At 38.6% G+C, this 24,078-nt stretch overlaps 1 protein-coding gene across 1 annotated transcript in view; it reads left to right on the top strand.

Annotated features, from left to right (window-relative positions):
* The window catches only part of slc1a7b (solute carrier family 1 member 7b), a 42,524-nt gene extending 20,847 nt beyond the window's left edge, over positions 1–21,677 (top strand). The window contains exons 3-11 of the mRNA XM_018753998.2: positions 3,364–3,579; positions 15,510–15,552; positions 15,801–16,035; positions 16,291–16,390; positions 16,571–16,804; positions 18,685–18,879; positions 19,939–20,073; positions 20,784–20,883; positions 21,426–21,677. Of these exons, the coding sequence (XP_018609514.1) occupies positions 3,364–3,579; positions 15,510–15,552; positions 15,801–16,035; positions 16,291–16,390; positions 16,571–16,804; positions 18,685–18,879; positions 19,939–20,073; positions 20,784–20,883; positions 21,426–21,677 (1,510 nt within the window). The remainder of the gene's footprint in view (positions 1–3,363; positions 3,580–15,509; positions 15,553–15,800; positions 16,036–16,290; positions 16,391–16,570; positions 16,805–18,684; positions 18,880–19,938; positions 20,074–20,783; positions 20,884–21,425) is intronic.
* Positions 21,678–24,078: the final 2,401 nt, after the last annotated feature.

The raw sequence follows: 24,078 nt of genomic DNA, 5'->3' as shown, positions 1-24,078 counted from the left end.
CAGCATCTTCCAGGCCGCAGAAATTTCATAACACTATTGCCAAAGCCAAAAGTGCAAATAAAATCAAATAACTGGAATCAAAAATTTGCTTGCAGTAAGGAAAAAATAAATGACATACTTTCCATTTCTTTGGGATCTATGACTTAAAGAATTGTTCTGCACATGAGTAGAGACACAACATATTCTTCACAAATGTAAAATAAAACAGCAGGTTTTTGACTCTAAAAACTTGTTGCAAACTTTAACCTGAATTCAGAAAGTAGCACCAGATGATTTTGTGTGTCTACTGTCGGGATGTTGGAGGACTTAGTTGCTATAATTGGTTGCCATGCAGAAAATTCTCTTTACCCAAGGAAAACATGTTTTTTAATTGTGCTTTGTGTCCACATGCAGTGTTTGTCCCCCACTTTGGCAAAATTTGGTGTAGATTTCTGATGTTTCCCTTGCTAGTACCTGAAGCTGTGAACTGTTAAATGAAACTGGATTTTTTTAACTGTGAACTGAAAAACTGTTGACAGGTGAGTGTAAAGAACTTGTTTTTCTTTTTACTTGACAGCTGTGGAGCCTATATGTAGAAGAAGTCACTCATCTTGCCAAGCTAGTTTCTTTATGTTGATCTCTGATCAGATGTCTGTTTGAAATTGGTCACGTTTATCACTGCAGTTATCACAGACAAGAAAACATTATAATTATTGAATTATTTTAATGACAAAAGCCTTCTTCATGAATCTTACATAATTTGATTAATTTATACAGCAGGATAACTTTTTCTGGAGAATTCAGGATATATACCTAGCGCAAGATTACTATACTGTATGATGTTTGTGGTGGGGAGATTGAACCTGCAGTTTTCAGAATAAAAGTCAATCGTATTAAAAGTTTGCGCTCTCCTCTGTATGTTATGGCAGATTTTATGCAGTTAATGAACTAAATTGTTTTTTAACTGAGGGGGTGCGGTGGAGCAGTGGGTTTGACTGGGTCCTGCTCTTCAGTGGATCTGGGGTTTGAGTCCCACTTGGGGTGCCCTGTGATGGATTGGTGTCCTGTCCTGGGTGTGTCCCCCTCCAGCCTTTCACCCTGTGTTGCTGGGTTAAGTTCCGGTTTGCCGCGATCCCGCTTGGGACAGTGTGTGTGTGTGTGTGTGTGTGTGTGTGTGTGTGTGTGTGTGTGTGTGTGTGTGTGTGTTTTAGTTGTTAAAGCTGATTAGAGCCCTTGCTTTTCTGCAAAAAATATTTCAATGTCAACAACAAGCAAGCCACTACTTCCAACAAATTGTTGCCAGACCACTATGGAGTGGTTTACCAAGGCCATCACTTATCCACAGAGAATGTTACATTTCCTTCTTGACCATCACACACACTCAGGTCTTCTCTGGCCACACACATAAAACTTAGTGTGAGTTCTGTTTGTTCTGTCTCGTGAGAAAGGGTGTGTCAGTGCATTTGTGTGTTTGTGTATTCTGTGGCTGAGTTGATGAATTACATTATATGAGTCCATTGTTGTTATGCATTCTCCTGTATATATAAGAGAAAGGGTAAGTGTATTTATTTGCATATAATGTGTTTAAGTGTGTGAATAGAGGTGTGTGTCAGAAGAGCAATGTTGTGTTTTCCCTTATAGAAAGCATCATGCTGAGGGAAGCTTTAGATTTGGTTCATTCAGCCGCTGTGACGTTTCTGAAAAAAGTTTGAACGCCAAAATCAAATGTTAAGAAGATCGCTATTGGAAACCACTGCTGTTTTGTTTCTACTCACATTTCTGCAGGATTTACTTAGACTCCAGTTGATTTATCCTTTAGTCCTTTCCATAAAGGCTACATTTGTCTTGCCAAATTTTTTTGCAAATCTTTGGCTATCTTTACCCAGCTTTTAATCTGTCATCCGTAATTAATATTTGAATGCTGGTATTGTTTTTAATGAATGTTGGATGGTATTTCATGTTATAATCAAATGTTGGAAAGACACGTAAAGTAAATATTTAGAAGAAGAGAATCGAATAACCGTGAGACTAATTTACAAAAGCGATTCTGATATTGGTTTTCTCAAGATTGCATGTTTTTTATGTTAGCATTTTTGGCTGAAGAGTCCAGCGGAGCAACATAACCCCAGCTTTTGTAAATCAGGATTTGACTACAACTCACTGATTGGTTGCAATAGAGTGGCTGGTTGTTGATTCCTATCAGAGGTCATGTGATTTCTCTTCCTTGGAGTGGCCCGGGGAACATTTTCAATTGGGTGAAAGCCAGATTAAGCAGAGGGCTGGCAATTTCTAAATGAATCCTACCACATGTGACAAAGCTGAACAGAGTCACAACTGGCAGGAGAGGATTAACCATTCAATTCTGTGTCTGAACCTGTAGTGTGAGGTTGGCAGATGCCCCCTATTATTTCTGGCTTGCTATTTCAGTGGTATGAACATAAAGAGAACGTGATGTTGCCTTTTTTTCAAATCCTAATTGTATGAAAGCGTGACACAGTAATTTCCTGTATTTTGTAAAGGCTAGAGGCTTTCTTTGACATTCAGGAAATGACTGAGTCTTTGCTGCCTTTTCTTTCCAGAAGAACAAAAATCTCTTACTGAGCATTGGCCACTCTGGATTTAACATGTCACAAAAGATTTGCAAGGATATTGTTCATCTACAGAAGATCACACGCAGGCACATGCATGTGCACACATACACACAGGAACACATGGACATGCACACTCACACATGCATAATACATTTAGCATATAAATCAGCCAGCCACCACATGCCATCACCATTAAGAAGTCCATTTCTTTACATGTGCTGTTGTAAAGCCTGTCTTATGATACAATTTCCTGACCTTGTAGACTGTTCATATTTTTACCCATTTAATTTACCAAAATGATGAAAGATTTTTTGTATTTGTTGTCGCTTTTCCTCCTATTCTGTATTTCATAGACAATGTTAAGGAATAAAACAAATATAATAAGCACAGCAGACTTTTTTTTTTTTACTTTGGATTTTATTTATTAGTAATTTATTAGTCTACCACTTCAGCTTTAGTAATAGTTTCTTTACTACAACCTCACACTTGAAGCAAAGATAATAAACAAGACTTTCAGAGAAATGGCTGCATAGTTGGGCTCTGCATAAATTCCCAGGAATGATATTATATAGGTAAGCGCAATTAATTCAGTTAATGTCAATGTAAATTGATTCAAAAACAAAACTTTCAAAGTACTCAAAACTGTGATATGGTCTACCATGCATTGGGGCATTGATTGGGGTTGTGAGACATGCTATAAAGCAGTGCAGCAATATTAAAGTGTAGAAGTTGTGCCTGTGAGTGCTTGGTAATTGAGTGTCACTGACCAAGGGTCTTGTGTCCTCTCCCTCAGTTTGATGTCAGGTCTGGCTGCCCTGGATGCCAAATGCTCCAGCCGTCTAGGTCTCATCACCATCTCCTATTACCTGTGGACCACATTTGTTGCAGTGGTGGTTGGCATCATCATGGTGTCTATCATCCACCCAGGAGGGGCGGCGCAGAAGGAGGACTCAGAAGATAGTGGCAAGCCCATCATGAGCTCTGCTGATGCCTTGCTTGACCTCATCCGGTAGGCAACTCTGTAAAATGTCATTGCCTGCTTCAATTACTAGCTGGCATTAAAAGGCTTCATTTGAAATGAGCAAATATTTTTTTTTCATGAGAGGGGGGCCTAGCAAAATGAATACTAATGGTAAGAATTAATTCATGTAGCGTTTTGAGTACTCAAAACTAATCTAGAGGTCACAGTGATAAAGTAAATGCTACAGGAACTGTACACATTAAAAATATAAGCACTTAAGGAATAAGAGCATGCTAAAGGTCAAAAAGAGATGTCAAAGTGTTCCCTCATTATACTCTGGTTTTCCCTCCTTTCTGTTCCCAAGAAAAAAATTGGAGGTACTTGTTGAACAAAACTGGCAGAATTCCTGAGAGTTCCATTTTTACCATCAGGAGATCATCCTCGGATCAAAGCGTTTCATAAAATAATCAGCGAGCCTGTCAAATCCAAATAAGAAACTGGAAATATTCACTATATAGATGAGCTTTTCTTTGTGAAGTAATATTGCAAATGAATGTAGTGATATATGAGTGTAGTGCAAACTGACCCAAGATGACAATTTACAGAATACCTTCTTTCAGACAATACATATACAATTCTACCTGCTTTATTGGCTAAATAAATGCGTCAGAGTTGTTGTGTGTGCATATTGTAGATCACAAAGCACAAAGAGCTCAGCAAAAAAGTATTCATGCTCCCCTGTCAAGATAGGGATGGCTGAGTAATGACACAGCTGCAAAGGGAACGCAGAGTGATCCAGGTCCATCGGAAAGAACACTCCAGATCTTTTTCCAAAGGAAATTGCTACATTCATTTTTAATAGACAGAGCCAGTGCCAAAGACAAATGACAAAGTATTAGTAAATAATAGTTTTACCTTCTATGAAAAATGAGATATAATTACATTATTTATCAAGGATTTTCTTAACAACTTGTCACTGTTTGGATCACTCTTACATCCAGGGTAATTAATAAGTCCGAATATATCTCTAGTCAGTGATTGTGTAAGTTATAATCAAACCTCAGTGAGACTGTTTTCCAAAAAACACACTCAGTCACTTTCCGTAACTCATTGTCCAGGTTGGAGAATTCCAGAAGCAAAGGGTGCAAAGCCAAGCAGGACACACCCTAGATGGGTGATGGAGATGATTCTTTTTTTTTTGCAAACAACATGAAGAAATGCAGTCTGTCAAAAGGAAATGGCACATTCTCCACTAACGCACATTTGATATTAAATATCCAAATGCCTCCCAAAGAGTCAAGATGATCTCAAAAGCATTCAGATCAACAGTGATTTGTTTATTTTAACCAGTGTTATAGAACAGAGTGCAGAAACTTAACAATGATATGCCCAATTTAAAATAAGCATTCTTGTGTCTGCGACTAAGTTACGTAACAAGGCTATGAAGTAATTGTTGTGTTTGTTTCACTTGTTGCTAAGCATGTAGCGGTGACCAACAGAAAGCGTTACTAGTGATAAAAATATTTCTTGATAATATTTATTTGATTTATGTTTGAATTAGGCTGATCTCTAAGATGTACCCTGTGTAGGTCATTGAATAAAAATGTATTTGTTTCATAATTAAAAGAAGTATTGAGTAGTGTCAATCAGATTTTGTTGCTTACTTCGAGGTATCCAAATCTCAGTGTTTTTTGAACTTATATTGGGTTTTGTGCAGTTGCTTTTAAGAAACTGAATTTCATGCACTTTAACAGAAAATAAAATATGTAAATTAATTTCTGAATGAACTGTTTAAATTAAAAAAAAAAAACATTTAAATAGAAAACAACCTCTTAAAAATATGTAAACGTTTTTATATTTCAGCAATCACAAAACCATTTTTACTGACATGAACTACATATTGTGGAATCTATACCTATTGTCCAGAATAGAGTCCAAAAGTAATTTTCTTAGGAACTCAAACTAATAGTAATTATTCCCATGAAGCAAACATTCTGTAATTTAGATTATGAATACAAAACATCTCATGTTGTGATTAAATTGTAAAAGCAGAGACTGTACTGTATATGTACCTGATCAGTGTAGCAGGGACATAAATGAAAGTCATTTATGTACTAAAGCAAAGTTGTTGAGTTATTAGCATTGGGTCCTCTTTGTTGCTAGGTACATTGAGCAGCAATTTTTTGCTAGAGTATACAATCTACTGCTGCATCCTCCACCTCTTCCCACATAATGCCAACATGTTGTAAGTCTTTTGGAACATGCTGCACCAGGTCTTTCTTGGCCTTCCTCTTTTCATTTTTCGTCCTAGTGGGGTCCATTTCATTGAGATCATTGTGTGGTGCTGATGCAGTCTGAGTAAAATATGGTGTACCAGCCACAAGCAGCATTCTGTCACTGTATCTCGGACACTCAGTATCTTTTGTCATTTTTTATTCAGTAACATTTTTACACTTGAAAAGCTTACGGAATAAATGATTCATGAGGAAAAATTTACCCACAGCGAGGTTTCTGCTAGTTATCAGGGTTGAGAAGTAGTTCATTAAGAATAACATATTACTCATTTTCAATTATTTAACGACTTTATACTAAGCACCTTCTAATGTTAAGCTTGTACACAACACTACTTACAGTTATTGGCCATTTAGACACCAGCCTTTACTAGAACTAGTTGCAATTAAGTACATTGCTCAACAGCATTACAGCAGGACAAGGGATACAAACCCAGGTCTTTCAGCTGGAAAGCAATGGCTCTAACCACTATGTTACCCACTGCCTGTCCCAGTATGATGATTGCTGTGACTAAAACATAAAATAGAAAAGTTTATTTTGCAATGTATTTGGTAAGAATACAGTATTGCACATTTCAGAATTTCATGGTAAGGGAACAGAACAAATCACAAGAATTTGTTTTGAACGTGAAATGCCCAAATATGCTAAATCACAAACCGTTACAGTTGGAAGAAGGGAATGAAAAGGAATTATGTTATTTTATTCATTAAGATGTGCTGCACATCACCTGTAGTCTTCTGTTGTGATAACTGTGAATTCATGGAGAGGTCAGAATGTCCCTTCTAAAGAGAAATACCTCTAAAAAAGTAGTGGGTAGCTCTGGTACCTTACAGTACCTGGGCTATGTAGTCAAATTTAGGTTTGAATTCATCTCATGGGGTTTGCATGTTTTCCCCATGTTTACATGGGTTTCTTGCACTTGCTCCAGTTTCCTCACACAATGCAAAGAAAAGTTTTAAGCGAATTGGGGACACTAAATAGTCGGAGGGAATGTGTGTGAGTTAGTAGTTGTGTGTAATTTCCTTACACTTCCAGCATAGGCCCTGGATGGCTGTGACCTTGCACTGAACAAGCAGTTATTGATTATGGATGGATAGATGGATGCATTGCCAATATTACCAGTACAGGTATTTCACCAGTAACTGGACTGTTGATCACAGTAGTGGGTTTTAATTAACAGCTGTTGAGAAATGAATCTGATATTCCTATGTTACAAGGTGATGTTATAACTTTAGGATGAAGTTAGAGGAACTTGGCCACAATCAGCATCTGATTCGTTATGTCTCCAAAAATCTTTTGAGCAAATCACATTAAAATACAAAAAAATTATATAAATATGTACATAAAATACACTTCCTGGATCAGGGACTTGTTGTGGCCAAAGGGCTTGCGTCATCTAGGCATCTCCAGAGCTATATCATCAGTAGCAGTATGTTCCTGGTAGGGTCTGGAGTGAAGATCCAGACTAACACCATCCCAAAAACCCCTATGGCAAATGGGAACAAGAGAATGTTTACCCTGCCCGGAACAGGGTCACCTGGGCCAACTTCAGGAGCCAGGCCTGGAGGTAGTGTTCCTTGGCGAGCGCCTAGTAACCAGGCAGCCGCGTAACCCAGTGGGGCTAAGCCCGAAAAGGCAACATAGGGAGGCCATGTGGGCCCACCACCCGCAAGATCCAACATGGGGGTCGGGTGCAATGCTTTTCAGGTAGCAGGAGGGGGCAGGGTGACACGTGACGTTGCGGCCCCTCGCAGCAGAAACTGTCTCTTGGCACGTGGAATGTAACCTCACTGGGCGTGGGGGAGGAGCAGGAACTGGTGTAGGAGGTTGAGAGATACCAACTAGATATAGTTGGGCTCGCCTCCACTCACAGTGTTGGCTCTGGAACCAAACTCCTCAATAGGGATAGTCTCTCTCCTACTCAGGAGTTGGACAGAATGAGAGGTGCCGGGTGGTGTGGGGATACTCACAAGCCCCTGGCTGGCTGCCATAGAGTTGGAATTTGTTCCAGTAGATGAGGAGGTTGCCTCAATGTGACTTAAGGTCGCAAAGAGGAAAACTCTGACTGTTATGTGTGCTTATGCACCAAACAGCAGTTCAGAGTATTCAACCTTCTTGGAGAGAGTGGGTGGGGTTCTGGACAGGGGCGCACCTACAGACTCCAGAGTCCTGCTGGGGGACTTCTGAGTTTTCTCAGCAGGGTGGTGGGTCTCACTCTCTGTGACAGGGTAAGGAGTTCGGCCATCCGGGAGGAACTCAGAGTAGAGCTGCTACTCCTCCACATTGAGAGGAGCCAGTTGAGGTAGTTCGGGCATCTGGTAAGGATGTTCCCTGGGCACCTCCCTTTGGAGGTATACCAGGCACGGCCAACTGGGACGAGATCCTGAGGTCGGCCCAGGACCTGCTGGAGGGATTATATCTCCCAGTTGGCCTGGAAACGGCTGGGGATCCCCGGGCTGAGCTGGAGGAAGTTGCAAGGGACAGGGGCATCTGGGCCTCTCTGCTCTCCCTATTACCACTGCAACCCTAGAAAGACAAGTGGGCAAGAAAATGGAAAGCAGACTACAATGCAGTTTGGACATTTTTATTTCCTGCTTGCAGATAGCAAAACTATGTCAGAACTTGTGTACCTGCATTTTTGATTAACCCTGAATTTGTTTTGTTTCTCTTATGTAAAATGTATTTTTCAAAATCACCAAATAAGATGAAGTCTTTATGACAAATGCTTCTGGTTTTTAAAAAGGCTGTGAGAAATAAAGAAAGCAGTGTCATAAGTATGGGACACTATTAGCAGCACAGGATAAAACTGGTTTCCCTACAAGAGATTGTCCTAACAGAACTGGCCTCTCGTTGCAAAGCATTTGCTTCCCGGTCAGTGGGTCTTGGCTCAAAGCTGAAGTGGGTTAATGGAACATGTTCATCAGCTGCCCATCAAAGCTGCCCCACACATGTATCCAGTTATTCTTTATGTTGCAGCCAATACCCTTTTATTAAAATGACACCGTACAGGTTTCTTTCTAAGGTTGTATGCAGCGTATGAATTAATAACTTGGAGATTTTAGAATAAAGTTGTCAGATGTCCTTTGCGTAGAATTCTTGAGGAAGGCACCTACATCTCTTCACTGAATTCAACCTACACAGGATACATGGGTAAACATGTAAATCACTTCAGAAAAAAAGTATCACCTGAGGTATAAAGTTATACTAATAGTAATTTTTGCATGCATTTAGACTGTTTCCATTGCACTAGAGCAATGCAAATCATATGTCAAAGTACTTGTGAACTGTCAACACTTAACTAATGAATATTTTAATTATGAAAGAACATTTGTTTTGCATGACAAAATTAATGTTTTGTTGCTGAGACAGAACAGGTAAATTACTGTTATACTACTGACCTCACAATTAGGTTCCTTTGTCAGACTGTCTCTGAGGACAGAAGTTATCCACTGATTGAATTGTTTATGGAGCTGAAAGAAATAAGTTATACCTCTGTTTAAGAACAATACAGAATTTCCTTTGTTTTGTGCTAACTGGGAAAAACAACATGATGCCAGAATGCAGTAGGTCCACATTAAATCTATGAAGCATTATCATGACATTTAATTAGTTTGCTTCTTGAGACTGCTCGTAGCAATGGCACACAACTTCAAAATTTTCATTCATTTATACATTGTAAAACTTGAACATATTACAGAATGTCTTTTCAAGCAGATAATTAGAAGAATTTTATTTACTTTTAGGCATATTTGAGGTAAGCTATGGCAGTAGAGTATAAGGGTCACTAAGCATCATTATCCTCTTTTGCACAAGTAGCTGTTTTACTCTGTGTAAATTGTAGTGCTTCACAGTTTTTTCTGACATTTTATTTGTTGTTGAAGGGCTGTTGCTTTAAAGAATTCTTCCAAAATTAAAGTTGAAAAAACTTGCTGCTGTTTTTCAAACTTGGTGGAGCTGACCCCTGTCATACATTCACTTCAGGTTCTGAACCGAATCTATGAAAAGGGTGTTGGCACTGGAATGCATGACAGAGACTGAGTCATTGCTGTTTCATGCAAGCAAGAGAAACAAGGCCTCTTTTGGATTCCTGGACAAAAATTTGGTCAGAACATGAGCATTTTAATTCTTATCATACGATGCTTTTCAGGGTATCCAGTCAGAGGGATAAAATCATTTAAAATGCCATAAAACTATAGTTACAGTAGGTGCATAAGTATTTGCACAGTGACAAAAATTTCATCATTTTGGCTCCGTATGCCACCACAGTGGGTCTGAAATGAAATGCTGAAGATAAGCTTCAAGTGTAGACTTTTATCCTTAATTTAAGGATTTTGTCAAAAATATTGTATGAACCGTGTAGGAATTACAACCATTTTTATACATAATCCCCCAATTTTGGGGGCTCAAAAGTAATTGGACAAGCTAACGATCATAAGCTGAATTGTCATTTTTAATATCTGGTTGCATATCCTTTGAATTCAATGGCTGTCTGAAGTCTGGAACCCATAGACATCACCAGACACTGGATTTCTTCCCTGGTGATGTTCTGCCAGGCCTTCGGTCCAGCTGTCTTCAGTTCCTGCTTGTTCCTGGGGTGTTTTGCCTTCAGCAAGTGGAATGCATCTTCAGCTGGATTTAGGTCGGATGATTGACTTGGCAAATGCAGAACATCTCACTCCTTTGCCTTAAAAAAGTCGTGGATTGCGTTCACAGTACGTTGTGGTCACTGTGCACTGTGAAGCACCATCAAATGAGTTTTAAATCATTTGGCTGAATCTGAGTAGATGATAGCCCTATACACTTTAGAATTCATGGTGCTGCTTTTGTCAGCAGTCACTTCATCAATAAATAGAAGGGAACCAGTTCCACTGGCAGCCATACATGCTCATGCCGTAATACTACTTCCACCATGCTTCACAGATGAGGCGGTGTGCTTTGGATCATGAGCAGTTCCTTCCCTTCCCCATACTCTTCTCTTCCCAGCATTCTGGTACAAGTTGATCTTTGTCTCATCTGGCTATTGGATGTTCCAGAACTGTATAGGATTTTTTAGATGTTTTTTGGCCAACTCTAATCTGGTCTTCCTGTTTTTGAGGCTTACAAATGGTTTACATATTCTGATAAACCCTTTATTTACTCTGGTGAAGTCTTCTCTTGATTGTTGACTTTAACACAGATACCCCTGCCTCCTGGAGGGTCTTGTTGATCTGGCCAACTTCTGTGAAGGGGTTTCCCTTCAGCAGGGAAAGAATTCTCCTGTCATCCACAACAGCTGTTAGCTGTGGTCTCCCAGGCCATTTGGTGTTCTTGAACTCACCAGAGCTTTCTTTCTTTTTAAGAATGTACCAAATAGCTGATTTGGCCATACCCATGGTTTTTGTTATCTCTCTGATGGGTTTGCTTTGATTTTTCAGTGTAATGATGGTTTCTTCACTGGGTGTGACAACTCTTTTTACTTCATATTGAGCCTTAACATGCAAATTGTATATTTGAAATCAACTCTAGACTTTTTATCTATTTACTTGTACATGAAATAATGAGTTAACATCTCACACCTGGCCATGGAACAGCTGATCAGCCAATTGTTCAATTATTTTTGGCCTTTTAAAAAGGGGGAGCCACATACAGCATAACAAGTGTTGTAATTCCTACGTTGTTCTCCCAATTTGGATGTAAATACAATGAAAGTAAAGCTGAAAGCCTATACTTCAATCACATCTCGACTGTTTCATTTCAATCCATTGTGGCAGCATACAGAGCCAAAAGCATGAAAATTATGTCACTTTCCAAATACTTAATGACCTTACTGTAAATATGAAAAATATGAAAACAATGATGACTGTACAGTAAATGTACAGTTAAATGCTGCAGTAAAAAAGAGAAATACAATAACAAACATTCATTTTTGGCAGCAATTTTGTCTTGAAGTCCTTATAGAATCCTTAATTGTAGTGGTTGTGTGTGAAACCTTAGATGAAGCATGGAATATGAGTAGTATTTTGTTTTCCCATCTCAGGGCAATATGGCTCAGTCAGCTCTCCAAACAGTCCTATTACATTTATTCATTTAGCTCACACTTTTTTCCAAAGTAACTCTTTCACACACATTGACTGAAGCCGCTTGTCCCGAGCAGGGCTGCAGAGAACCTGAACCTAACCCAGCAACACAGGGCATAAGGCTGGAGAGGGAGGGGACACACCCAGGACGGGATGCCAGTCCATCACAAGGCACCCCAAGGAGGACTCAAACCTTACGCCCGCCAGAGAGCAGGACCTAGCCAAACCCTCTGCACTACCTCACCCCCATTCAAAAGAAACTTCTAATGTTAATCTACTTACCATTATTCAACCATCTATACAACAGGGTAAATTTTCACTGGAGCAATTTTAAGGTGAGTATCTTGCTCTTGGGTACTACAGCTGCAGATGGGATCCAAACCTACAACTTTTCAGTCAAAGAAAACAGACCTGACCACTGTGCTACTAGCTATCACAACCACTAGAGCCAATTCTAGACCATTCTAGTTTGCTTTAAAGTATACATTTTTTGTATTTTAATCTGCATTCCAAATGTAGTATAGATTTGCTCATAAATGATTTTTGCAAGCATAATGAAACAGAGGCTGATTGTATTCAATTTATCCTTCATTATTAGGTAATTATGTCCCATATTCCTTCTACTGCATCTTGCTTGCTGTTTGCCTGTGAAGTTTAAATGTACATAATGTCAAAGGTAGCCTGAAGTCAGATGAATAGACTGTGTTTTAGTGAGGCAGATTATGATACTGAGATAAGGTTATTTTTTATAAGGTGCTCCATCAGTAGTAAAGGATTACTTTTCTCTAAATGGATGAAGACATAGGATACAGAAATAGGGTTCATTATGGTTTTGACATGTTATAAAAAGTAATATCCGTGGTTTAAAAAAACTAGTTTAAAGCCCTAATAATAAATCAATTTATATACCTGACAATGAGGAATATTAAACAATTTACATAGTCTGAATGCTTTATTAAACCAGAATATTGCTACCGTGACTTGATTTTAGAACTAATTTTACTTTCTGGTGTACTTTCTAGCATATTTCGAGTTCAATAAATAGTTATATTTTTGTGACATTTAAATGTGATCCGTTCTCCTAAAAACATTCAGTAGACCTCAAATATTAGAAATTCCTTTGAATTTAAAAGCAAACTAGATTTGCTTCTGCTGGCACACTAAGTTCACTGAAAAAGTATACACCGTAAACCAAAATAATTGTCATTAGTGGTCAATTCCCATGCAATCACATAAAAAGCATAGTTAGTATAGGGTTAAAGTGAAAGTTATTTTCTAATTTTATTTTTCAAGTGTTTTTTAATGTGTTCTTTGTCCCATAAGTATGAGTTGAAAGGCTGATAATAAAAATCTCAAAATTATTTCTGAATTAGTTTTTGTTTGAGGAGACGTGGTGGCGCAGTGGCGCAGTGGGTTTGACTGGGTCCCGTTCTCCAGTGGGTCTTTGATTTGAGTCCTGCTTGGGGTGCCTTGCAATGGATTGGCGTCCCATCCTGGGTGTGTCCCCTCCCCCTCCAGCCTTACACCCTGTGTTGCTGGGTTAGGCTCCGGCTGCCCGCGACCCTGTATGGGACAAGTGGTTTCAGATGATCTGTGTGTGTGAAATGCGTTGAAGTCTTTCAAGAGAGTGTACGTTTAACATTTGTGTGTGTAGTTTTTGTTTTTTCTATTTCTTTTTTATATGGTTCAATGAAACTTTCAAAGGTATGACACCTTTCCAATAAATTTTGAAAGCTTGTATTTTTGTTTTGGGGGGATGTGGTGGCACAGCAGGTTTGGCTGGGTCCCATTCTCTGGCAGGTCTGGGGTTTGAGTCCTGTCTGGGGTGCCCTGCAACGGACTGGTGTCCCATCCTGGGTGTGCCCCCACCCCCAGCCTTGCACCCTGTGTTGCGGAGTTAGGCACCAGTTTGCCTCGACCCTGCGTGGGACATGTGATTTCAGACTGTGTGTGTGTGTGTGTGTGTGTGTGTGTGTGTTTTGTGTTGCTACAATTTACAGCTTGATTAAAGCTTTATGATACCATTGACAGTGAGTCCTAAATCTTCACAGCACATTGATTGCTCTGATTTGCCGCTTTAGAACAAGGTGGATGTTTGAATGCTTGACTGTCATCTTGTACAAGGTCACTGTGGCTCTAAGTATATGAAACGTTTTTGGAAATACTTGAATTGATTGGTTGATGGGTATTTTAAGAAGCAGTTCTGGCTGTATGACAACATACAGGACTGTTGTTGTATGTTTCCTAGCTTTCACTCGGCTCTCTCTCGTGTTCTTAATGTAGCTCCCAGATAGTCTCACGTGTGTTGTTAGATTCTTGGCTTTGTGTCAGTTGGAAGCATCACAGTTAAATAGGGAACCATAAGAATTTGATTTCTCCAGCAGTGTAAAACCAAAGACACCGTGTTGTGATGTGAGGACTGAACACAGAATGATGAATGACTTCAGTTATCATATACTGTAATGGTTAAACATCCTTCATTTTCATCGTTGGTGTGACTTAGAGACACAGCAGTATTTCACTAGGACTAGATTTATTAGATACAAAAATGGTTCCAACCAAATGTTTTCAGCCTCAATAACCTCAAAGCCTGATATAAACATTCTTATTGGTATCAAGCCAGAACACTTTTTACACTTTTCTTTCATACATGGGAACTGTTCCAAATAAAACTTTAAAGTCATCAGTTATTAGAAACCCAACTGTGGGATGGCTTTTGCTAATATTACATTGGTAATCTATTATCTAACACTTACTGTACACAGCTTAAAATTCACTGTTTTCTTGTGTTTGGATGCCATAGTGCATTTAAAACTGAGCTCAGAGAAAATTTTTGATTGTTTGATAACATTTATAAAATCTGAAATGTTTATTCTGGGTTGATGTGAAAAAAAACAAAGAACATAAAGTTTCAACTTGAAGGTTCTTTCATAGTACAGCATAATCATTAACTTGAACGTAAAGCATTCAGTTCATGAAAGAGTTGTTTGTTTGAAGCAGTAGATTTGTTAGGAATTTTCTTGTGATGTCATGTAATGCATGGACTAATTTAATGGTTCTTGTTTTGATAAATGCGCTCAGGCACAATAAATAAATTCTTACCCAGAGTTGCTCAAATAATGTCAGTCCAGTGCAGGTACAGTAGTAATATTCCAGGTTGATTTAAGCATCTACAGTCCTTTACAAATATCCAGGGTAAATTCAGTTTCATTGTGGTCAGCTGTTTATGGTAAGTCCTTTACATGTTAGAATAACTGATGAGTATGAATGTTGAATGAATATTTTTTAAAATCTGTCATGAATAAGAAGGCTTAATAAAATTTCTTGCTTTTCTTTCTATTAATAATTTATAGAAGTTTTATCCCAAGTACCACATACAATCCAATGTACAGTACTATCAGTTAGTCCAGTATTTCTTACACATTTTATGCAGTTGCACTTATATTCTGAACAAGCGAAATAATTCCTTTGCTTTTGCTCACAATTCATAATTGTAAAACCGCACATGAAGAGTTACCAGTGCCACTGAAACATTCTTTTCTGGGAAAGTCTTTTTATTTCAGATATATTTTTAATGCATCCTGGAGAGTACCTCTTCTAGAGTATGACTATCTTCCTTTTCCCTTTTAGCAACATGTTCCCAGCTAATCTGGTTCAAGCCACATTTCAGCAGGTAAGTTGGTTCAACATTTTGTAAATGCCTGTATTCTGGCAAAAAAATTACATGATTTATACTAAAATCCAAATACAGCTGACCATTTGTTTCTATGATCTAGAAGTTAAAATACAAAATGTGGACACTGAAGGTACTTAATAAAAATTAAATTTAAGCCAAAAAACATTATCTTCATCTGAGCAGTTTGCACATTCTACAAACAGAAATTTCAAAGTAGGGCATCTTCCTCTTTCTGTTCCTTGAAGTATCGTACCAGGAGTGTACCTATCATGAAGACACCAAAGCCCACCATCAGTCAGAGCCTCACAGAATCCACGACCAGGCGAGCACTCATCTACGGTATTCAGGATGACAACGGAACAGACATACAGAACTTCTCCCTGGACCTCACACCACCTCCTGAAGTCATCTTCCGCACACTCCCTGGTACCAGTGAGGGCATGAATGTGCTTGGAATTGTCATCTTCTCAGCCACTATGGGTAAGAATATCAGAAAAGCTCATTTTCCCAATAAGTAATGCTCCAGTGAAGCTTATACATTCTGCAACAAGGCTGTCCTAACCTTAAGAAAGTGTAAATACTAATTTATCATCAGTGCCCCATGAGTAATGTATCTCACCTCAACAAAGGATAATGTGTTCAAAGTCAGAAATGACTCACAGTATTAAAAAAGATGTCTGCACTCCACGAGGCAATAAGTTGTTCCAGGAGTCATACTGGTGTTACTGTTCCCAGGAATCATGCTTGGCAGAATGGGACCTAACGGGAGTGCTTTGGTGAACTTCTGCCAGAGCTTAAATGAAGCTGTATTGAAAATCGTTGCTATTGTCATCTGGTGGGTATACCTTCCCCGACAGAAGCCTCTTTTTCTGCTCTTCATCGGTTCACTCTGCCGTAAGATGAAGGCATACTAAAATGTAGTATTTGAACATGTGGCTCTGCAGGATTTAGTTTACAGTCAGTCAGACACTCCAAAAAAGCTGAATTGATGCTTTTCCTTACTCTCTGCATACAGGTATTTCCCTTTTGGCATTGTGTTCCTGGTGGCCGGTAAAATTCTGGAGATGAGTGATCCTTCAGACATGGGGAAAAAGCTGGGCTTCTACGCAGTCACTGTGGTGATGGGGCTCATCCTACATGGCCTGTTCATTTTGCCCAGCATGTACTTCTTCATCACCAAGAAGAGTCCCATAGTTTACATCCGTGGCATTCTACAGGCACTCCTAATCTCACTGGCCACCTCCTCCAGGTACTAGCCCCATCTGCAACCAATTCACCTTACCAATCCCAGGTCCACACTTAGAAGTAGCTGTTCTTAGTATATACATATATGCATAGTAAAAAAGTTAATATCTACAATTCAAAAAGGTAAAGCATTGCATTAGTACAAAAAGTCTAATTCAGAAGTTCACCCTGCATTGGTGAAGCATTGCAACAGCTGGAAGCTACTGTTTACCACTGGCTAATGGAGCCATCACAGTCAGCCACTGCATTACTTCTATTTAAAAATCTCTGGCACACAGACAGAAGCCAGATGTTTGCTCCTGTACTAATAAATATGCATTTGTACTTAAAGAGGAGATAGTGTCCAAAAAAAAATCAGGACTGGAGCAATGGAGTGCATCATAAATGCAGTATGTAGTCATAATAAAATAATTATTAGATTTTAGAATAGTTCTTCTTAATAAAGGCCAACATTTTAACCAAAGCAGTAAAGTATGAATTAAATAAACTTGTGCACTGCTGAGAATTACACATCCCAGTATGAGGCCTGAACAATGAACCACAAATCCTCACAACACATCAGTTCAGTATGTTAAAAACTGATGAGTTTGCCTGTTTCTCCCCAAAAAGAGTATCACATCACATCACATGTCCACCAGCATTTAAGAATGTGCTGAATATGCTTTTTATCAAAATACCAAGCATTGTTTTACAGCCTTTGGTCTCAATTTCTTTGCATTTTCCTTAAAAAAACAGATTTTTCCACCTTGGCTAAGTGTTATAATGTCATTTCGACCACCCTGAAATGTCAGGAGTATGCAGATAGTTTTTTTTATTGGAGCTGTCCTGTGAATTCACCGAAGAGGTGAGGAGATCAGGCAACATCTGGTTTTTATTGGGGGAAATAGGAAGTTGGGAAGTTGAACAGTCAGCAAGAGTCCCTGCTTTTGCACATGTGCCACAACTCTTACCCTTTTGTTCAACATGTGGTTGGACTCCAGTCCTGTACTGAAAAAAGACAAGACTCCCCCAGCACCATAATTTTGTTACAATTGCTTATTGTTCAATGGAAGCGATATTATATTCTTTTATATTCCTCTTTTCAATTTCTTTATGCACTGAGATATTCTGTATTATTATTTTTCATCTCTTTATTTTTTATAAATAATAACCAAACCATTCTTCAGGAATTCACATAAGCCATAATGTTTCAACACAGTAAGTTATTTCTACTGGATTTCATTTTACCAGGTTCTAAAAAAAAAAAAGATAAAAAATCATAACATATATGTTCTGATTTCATTTCAGAGATAGACAATAATTTAAGAGTTGTGAAACTTCTAGAAATCCCGAAAGGATGTATACAGAGTACTGTTAAAAGGCTTCTCAAACACTTCCATAAATCAGAGGTTCTTAACCTGGGGTCCATGTACACTTTGGGCATCTGTGGATGAGCTTCAAGGACTTTTTCAAGTGTAGATCTGTTTTGAAAATAATGCTAACAAAATAAAAGTTTAAAACAAAATAAGATAGTGCCTACAGGCAAGGGATGTGGTGGCATGGCAGGTTTGGCTGGTGCCTGCTGTGTGCATGGTCTGGGATTCGAGTCCTGCTTGGGGTGCCTTGCGAAGGACTGTTGTCCTGTTCAGGGTGTGTCCCCTTGTGCCCTGTGTCTCTGGGATATGCTTTGGCTTGTTGCGACCCTGCTCAGGACAAGCAGTTGTTGACGTTGGTTGGTCTAGGTGAACTTAATCATGATTCACTGACAAAAGAGGTCTGTGACTTCAAAAAGGTTGAGAACTTCAGTTCCAGATTTAGGTCTTCATTGAACTTTACTGGTATTAGACTAATGCTACTGAGGGTATCTACCACACTGCTAACCATGTTTCTTCCTGCATTCTGCAGCTCTGCAACACTGCCTATCACCTTCAAGTGCCTCCTGGAGAACAACCACATTGACCGGCGTATCATCCGCTTCGTGTTGCCAGTTGGTGCCACTATCAACATGGATGGCACTGCACTGTACGAGGCGGTGGCTGCCATCTTCATCGCCCAGGTCAACAACTATGAATTGGACTTTGGGCAGATCATTACCATCAGGTACAGTGGGATGTGGGAAAAAGAAGACATTAAACTTGCCCACACCTTATATTGACTCAGAAGCCAATGGAAAATGTCAGCTGCAAATGACTTTACAGTATAGTTTCTAACTGAAAAACTGAACTGATTTTTTTTTTAAATTCTTAAATTTAAGGCATTGTAGAAGAGAGGGAATTTAAAAATGTGTCCCAACGGAAAGTAAAAGGAAAAAGTCTGTTTCTGGGGGTTTTAAACAATTGAAAACTGAAATTACTTTTGCTATATTGTGTGCTTTGTATCAGGATTATAAATTAACTAGAACTCACAGGACCCAGAAGACTACAAAAAATTATTTTTTGAATGTCTGGAGCTATTCAGAGCTCTTTCCTTTGTTTTATACTCCATTCCATTTAAAACTTACTCAGCACAAAACCTGATTGCACAGTTGGTGTGTTTCATGCTCTTTCCAAGTGCAAAGCCATGCTTCTGTTCTAGCTTCAAACTGTCTGATGGGGTAACATCCATAAATAAACATGTTAATTCATATTTGTAAATAATAAGATGTCCAAAATTTGACATGTTTGACATATTCACCGTGCAGCTGCAACAAAGCACATCATCCTACCAGACTGTACCAGTTTAATAATCCCTCTATTAAAAGACCCATGTGACCTGAAAAAAATCATCTCTCTGAGTCACGCCAGTGTTCTGTTTTTCTCCTGCCCCATGACGTTATTTCCATCACTGCTCCATCTGTGTCTTTGTAGGTATAGCAGGTCTTTAAAATGGTCTTTGCCAGTTAGGCCTTTTAAACTCTTCTGACATTTTTGGCCAGAACCCCAGTATGAAGTGACAACATTCTACGACATGTCATTAAAATCCACTAGAGTCTGTGTCTGCACATGGTGAAAGGATGAACAGTGAAATGAGGCAATATTCCTCTAGATTGCTTGCTAATTGACATCATTATTTTTAATGCAATGAATAGGCTTGTGTTAAATACGTGAAGTTCAATGTGATTCATTTTGCGAACGATCATCATTTCTTCCGAAAATGGTTATTGTTTACTTCAATTTCCAGCATCACAGCCACAGCAGCCAGCATTGGTGCAGCAGGAATCCCACAGGCTGGCCTTGTTACTATGGTGATTGTGCTAACGTCTGTCGGATTACCTACTGATGACATCACTCTAATCATAGCAGTGGATTGGGCACTGTAAGTAAATCCTCCCTGAAGTTTCTCACACAAAAACTGGCACACACAACAGAAGCATGTGTAAGAAAAATTACTTTTTCAGAACGTTTAGATGTGAAATGTAGATCTGAGTCTTCATTCAGTTATTTTTTTTTTTGTAATTTTGAGTTTAAAACCTGCACTCCCTTCATTGAGTATCCAGTTAATATTTTGTTGCATTGCAGCCTCACCTATTAGTTATCCCGGAGAGATTAACACAGAAAAAATGGCATTATTAAATGTACTCAGAAAAATTCAGAAGGCAGGATTTCTGGCATAGTCAGGTGGAGGTCTGGATGCCTGATGTATGTCTAGTCAAGAAGTCACCTTCATCAACTCAGATAGTGCGAGTAGGTGAAGTGCTGCTGGTCTCATTCCAAGAACAGTCAAAGTGTAGACTTCATTGAAATGAGTTAATATAATTAACAGCAATTGGATTAAAGTAAATGCTGTTATAAAAATGCATGGTGACCTTTTTGTTTGGTAGAGCTCAAGGCTCTGGCTTATTGTTCAAGTGTAGGTCAATGAACCAGCAAGTTTTTATCAGGTTGCCCATAAAAGAACTTTTGCAGTACAGTATGTTCTTTTTTGCAGCTACCCATCAAGGTGCCACTCACAGTGCCAATCAGAACTACTGCAACAGTGCCATCAGCAGGAATCTCAATGACATCCATCTGCCTTGTTTTTCACAGGGATCGATTCAGGACTATGGTCAACGTAATGGGGGATGCACTGGCCACAGGCATCATGGCTCACATCTGCAGGAAAGACTTCATTAAGGAAGGAGAGGGGGTAAAATGATTTTCCCTTTGCCACGATTTCACAGTACGCACTCCAGTACCAGGAAACCATAACTCCAAGACCAGCTTCCTGTGAGCAAACTCCGGTGGCTAGAAAACCATATTAGCACAATTCACATTTATTTTGCAGGGTTAAATGCCAACACTCGTGCATAACATTATAGCACAGATTTCCAGCTTCTATGTTTAAAAAACACATAGTTGTATTTATAAATGTAGTGATGCTAATCAAAATACTTCATTAGAGGCTAATAAGAAGGAATTGCATTTATTTAGTTACATTATTCTATGTGTGCTGTAATTTTGACCAGTGATAATAATTTTTTTATGTTTCACAAAACAAAAAATGCGCATGATATTTTTCTACGGTGAAAAACTGGCAATTAAGTAAATGTATTATTTTTAAAGTTTTGAATTTAGACAAATGTTTCGGAAAACTAGCAATAATGCATTTAAAGTCATGTAAAATTAAAGATACTCAAAAATGCAGAGAATTGTGAAGAATGAAGGATGAAGCTGCCCTCCCTTCTACAGGTGCCACTGATCTGTGAGACCAAGCCCATGATCAGCGTTAATCAGCTGATGAACTATCAGAAGAATGGTGGTTACCAGCCTCCGACGGCCGTCAAGCCAGACCACATCCCCCCTGACGTAGCACGTCTGATGCAGCTGGAGGAGGGAGTGCGGCCTCTAGAGAAGAAGAAGCCCCCTGCTTCTCACAAACGCATAGACAAGGACAGGGACCACTGTTCTATTGATATGAATGGCCTTGAAACTAATGTATAGACAACTGCAGGGGCTGGACTGCCGTTCATTACACAATCATCAAGGTCACGCCTCTTGAGAATGAATATTCCTGAGGATTATCATTTCCTTTCTGTTTTTTATTGCTGAGCTTTTTTTATACACATGTGAAATAAGATGAGTTTTTGTGTTTGTGCATGTGTGCTTTTCTGTGTCACTTGCTCATTCAGCAGAGCGAATGTTGGGAAGCATGGGCTAAGCTATGCTTACAAGAGTGATGCTCAGAGCCAGCAAACTGCTGGCTGTGCTTGGAAATAAGTGGCCAGGCTGTTGCTTGTTTGAAAGTAATGGGCTCTACTCTCACAGTCACAGAACAGAGAAAGCAAAGAGAAAACAACAGATGTTCTGGCAATGTTGACTCTGTGGCCTTATTGAGGCTCGAGACAGGATATTTACTGCAGTGCAGTCACCGCTGACTCACACCGCTGATTTTTTTTTTGTGTTGTTTACCACATCTTAGGGTTTTTGATATAATACGCTATTGTGAAAGATGTTCTTGTCTTGCACACCTGTGTGAGTTTCTGTTGGCAGAAAAGTTATACAAGAGCTACTTTCTGACATTCAGCCCTGGCCCAAATATTAGGCCCAACAAATACCTAAAGCCATGTGCCATAGGCCCAGACAGCATTTTAAATTGTCTATAGCCACACAACGTAATGTCCCACCATACTAAGTGCAAAGCTGTAATGCCAGCTACAATCCCAACCAAAAATGCAAGGCTAAAGAGCAGTTTCTGCAAATCTTGAGAGGGATTATAGTCCTATTTAATTTTATAAGTATAAAAACGTTTGTTGTTGCCAGGTTAACAGATGTGTGAAATTATTTCATTAATACAGAATGATTTTGCTTTTTTTTTATTGTGCTGTTACAGTGTCTAGAATCATTTTTCTACAGTTATCATTAGTGATGAATTTTTCAGACTAACCATTTAGTTATTGTTTTTCATGTCTAATAACAGGAAAGTTGATAAATGTACAGAAAGCAAAAAAGAATATTTTTTCTAACATATAGAAGATACATTATGTAAAAGACAACACTGACAGATTTTTCATTATAAAAGAATTTCAAATTATTAGTAGAAACTGATAAGGCAACAATGTCTTCAAAGTATTTTATATAAACAGAATTTGTGTAAATTACAAACTTAATTTTTGATTTGCAAAAGATACAATGTATGGTTACATTATATTTATTTACACCTGTAAACATTTGCTATAATATAATATTTACCTTGGAAGCTGTAATGAATACATGCATATGAAAAACAACTGTCTAACATAAAAATCCATTTAGTTACTTGGTTTGCTAGTTAGTAGTTTAGTTTAGTCAGTTGCTAAAAAATGAATAGTTATGCCATCTTAGTATACTTTTAAAATCACAGAGTAAATTTATTATACTTTAATCATCATTTCCCTCTTACTTCCCACATCTGAACTCTTGCTTAAGCTTTACCTCAGTTTTATTCCACTGTGTGAGCACATAGTATGTATCAGTGCTCTAGGTTTAAATTGGCTCAGATTACTAAGGTTTCAGTGTCTGCAACCTGGTAATTTTTAAATTAGCTTACTCAGTGGCTATGCTGTTTTAATATTTGCCATATCACATATCGCCTTGCACTCGTAGTGAGACATCTGTGGTAGAAGTTCCACTTAATGTGGTTTGGTTACTGCTCATCAGTTGAAACCAAGGGAAATTCTTCCTTAGTATCCAACTTTGAAAGTTGTGTTGCCCTCAGATTTTGAGTTATTGCTTAACCTATACTGTTGTTGATTGTTAGCTTGACTAATTTGACTATCATAATCATAGCATGTGCACAGAATTTTTAATTACTTGAACATATCCTAACTTTTACCTTTGACATGCCTCTGAGCCCCTTGACAATGTCAAAAGTTCAGGATTTCATGCAGGCTTAAAGAACTGCCTAAGCCTTCTGTTGGAATCTACTGAACCCAGAAAGCAACAAGTATGGTAAAGCACTGATTCGCTTTGACCCAGTCAGTTAGTAGAAAGGCAGCTATTGATTTGGAGTCTTTAGAAAACCTGCACTAGACAAACCTTCCTTTACTGTCAACAAGAGAAAGTTCCCACACATTTCTTTTTCATTATTCAGATTTTTTCCTTTACTTTTTTGAACTTTTATATACTATGTTCCACTTAGCTTTGCTCTTCTAGAGGAACATCTAAGCTGTCTAGGGAGAGTGACAGTTCATAAAAATGGCATAAAGTTAAATAACCCCTCTTTAATCAGAGGGGTTGCTGTATACTGTAATTATTTCTGCCTTTGCGGTTCACTGAAGTTTACTGCAGTGTCCTGGGTGTCGTGTCATTTCAGTGGAAAATATTATGAATAATCACGTCTGTCATAAAAAAATCGCAGTAAATC

Source organism: Scleropages formosus, chromosome 9, assembly GCF_900964775.1.
Source record: "Scleropages formosus chromosome 9, fSclFor1.1, whole genome shotgun sequence".
Classification (NCBI taxonomy): Eukaryota; Metazoa; Chordata; class Actinopteri; order Osteoglossiformes; family Osteoglossidae; genus Scleropages; species Scleropages formosus.
The sequence above is the reverse complement of the archived record's forward strand: the minus strand, read 5'-3'. Positions and strand labels throughout refer to the sequence as shown.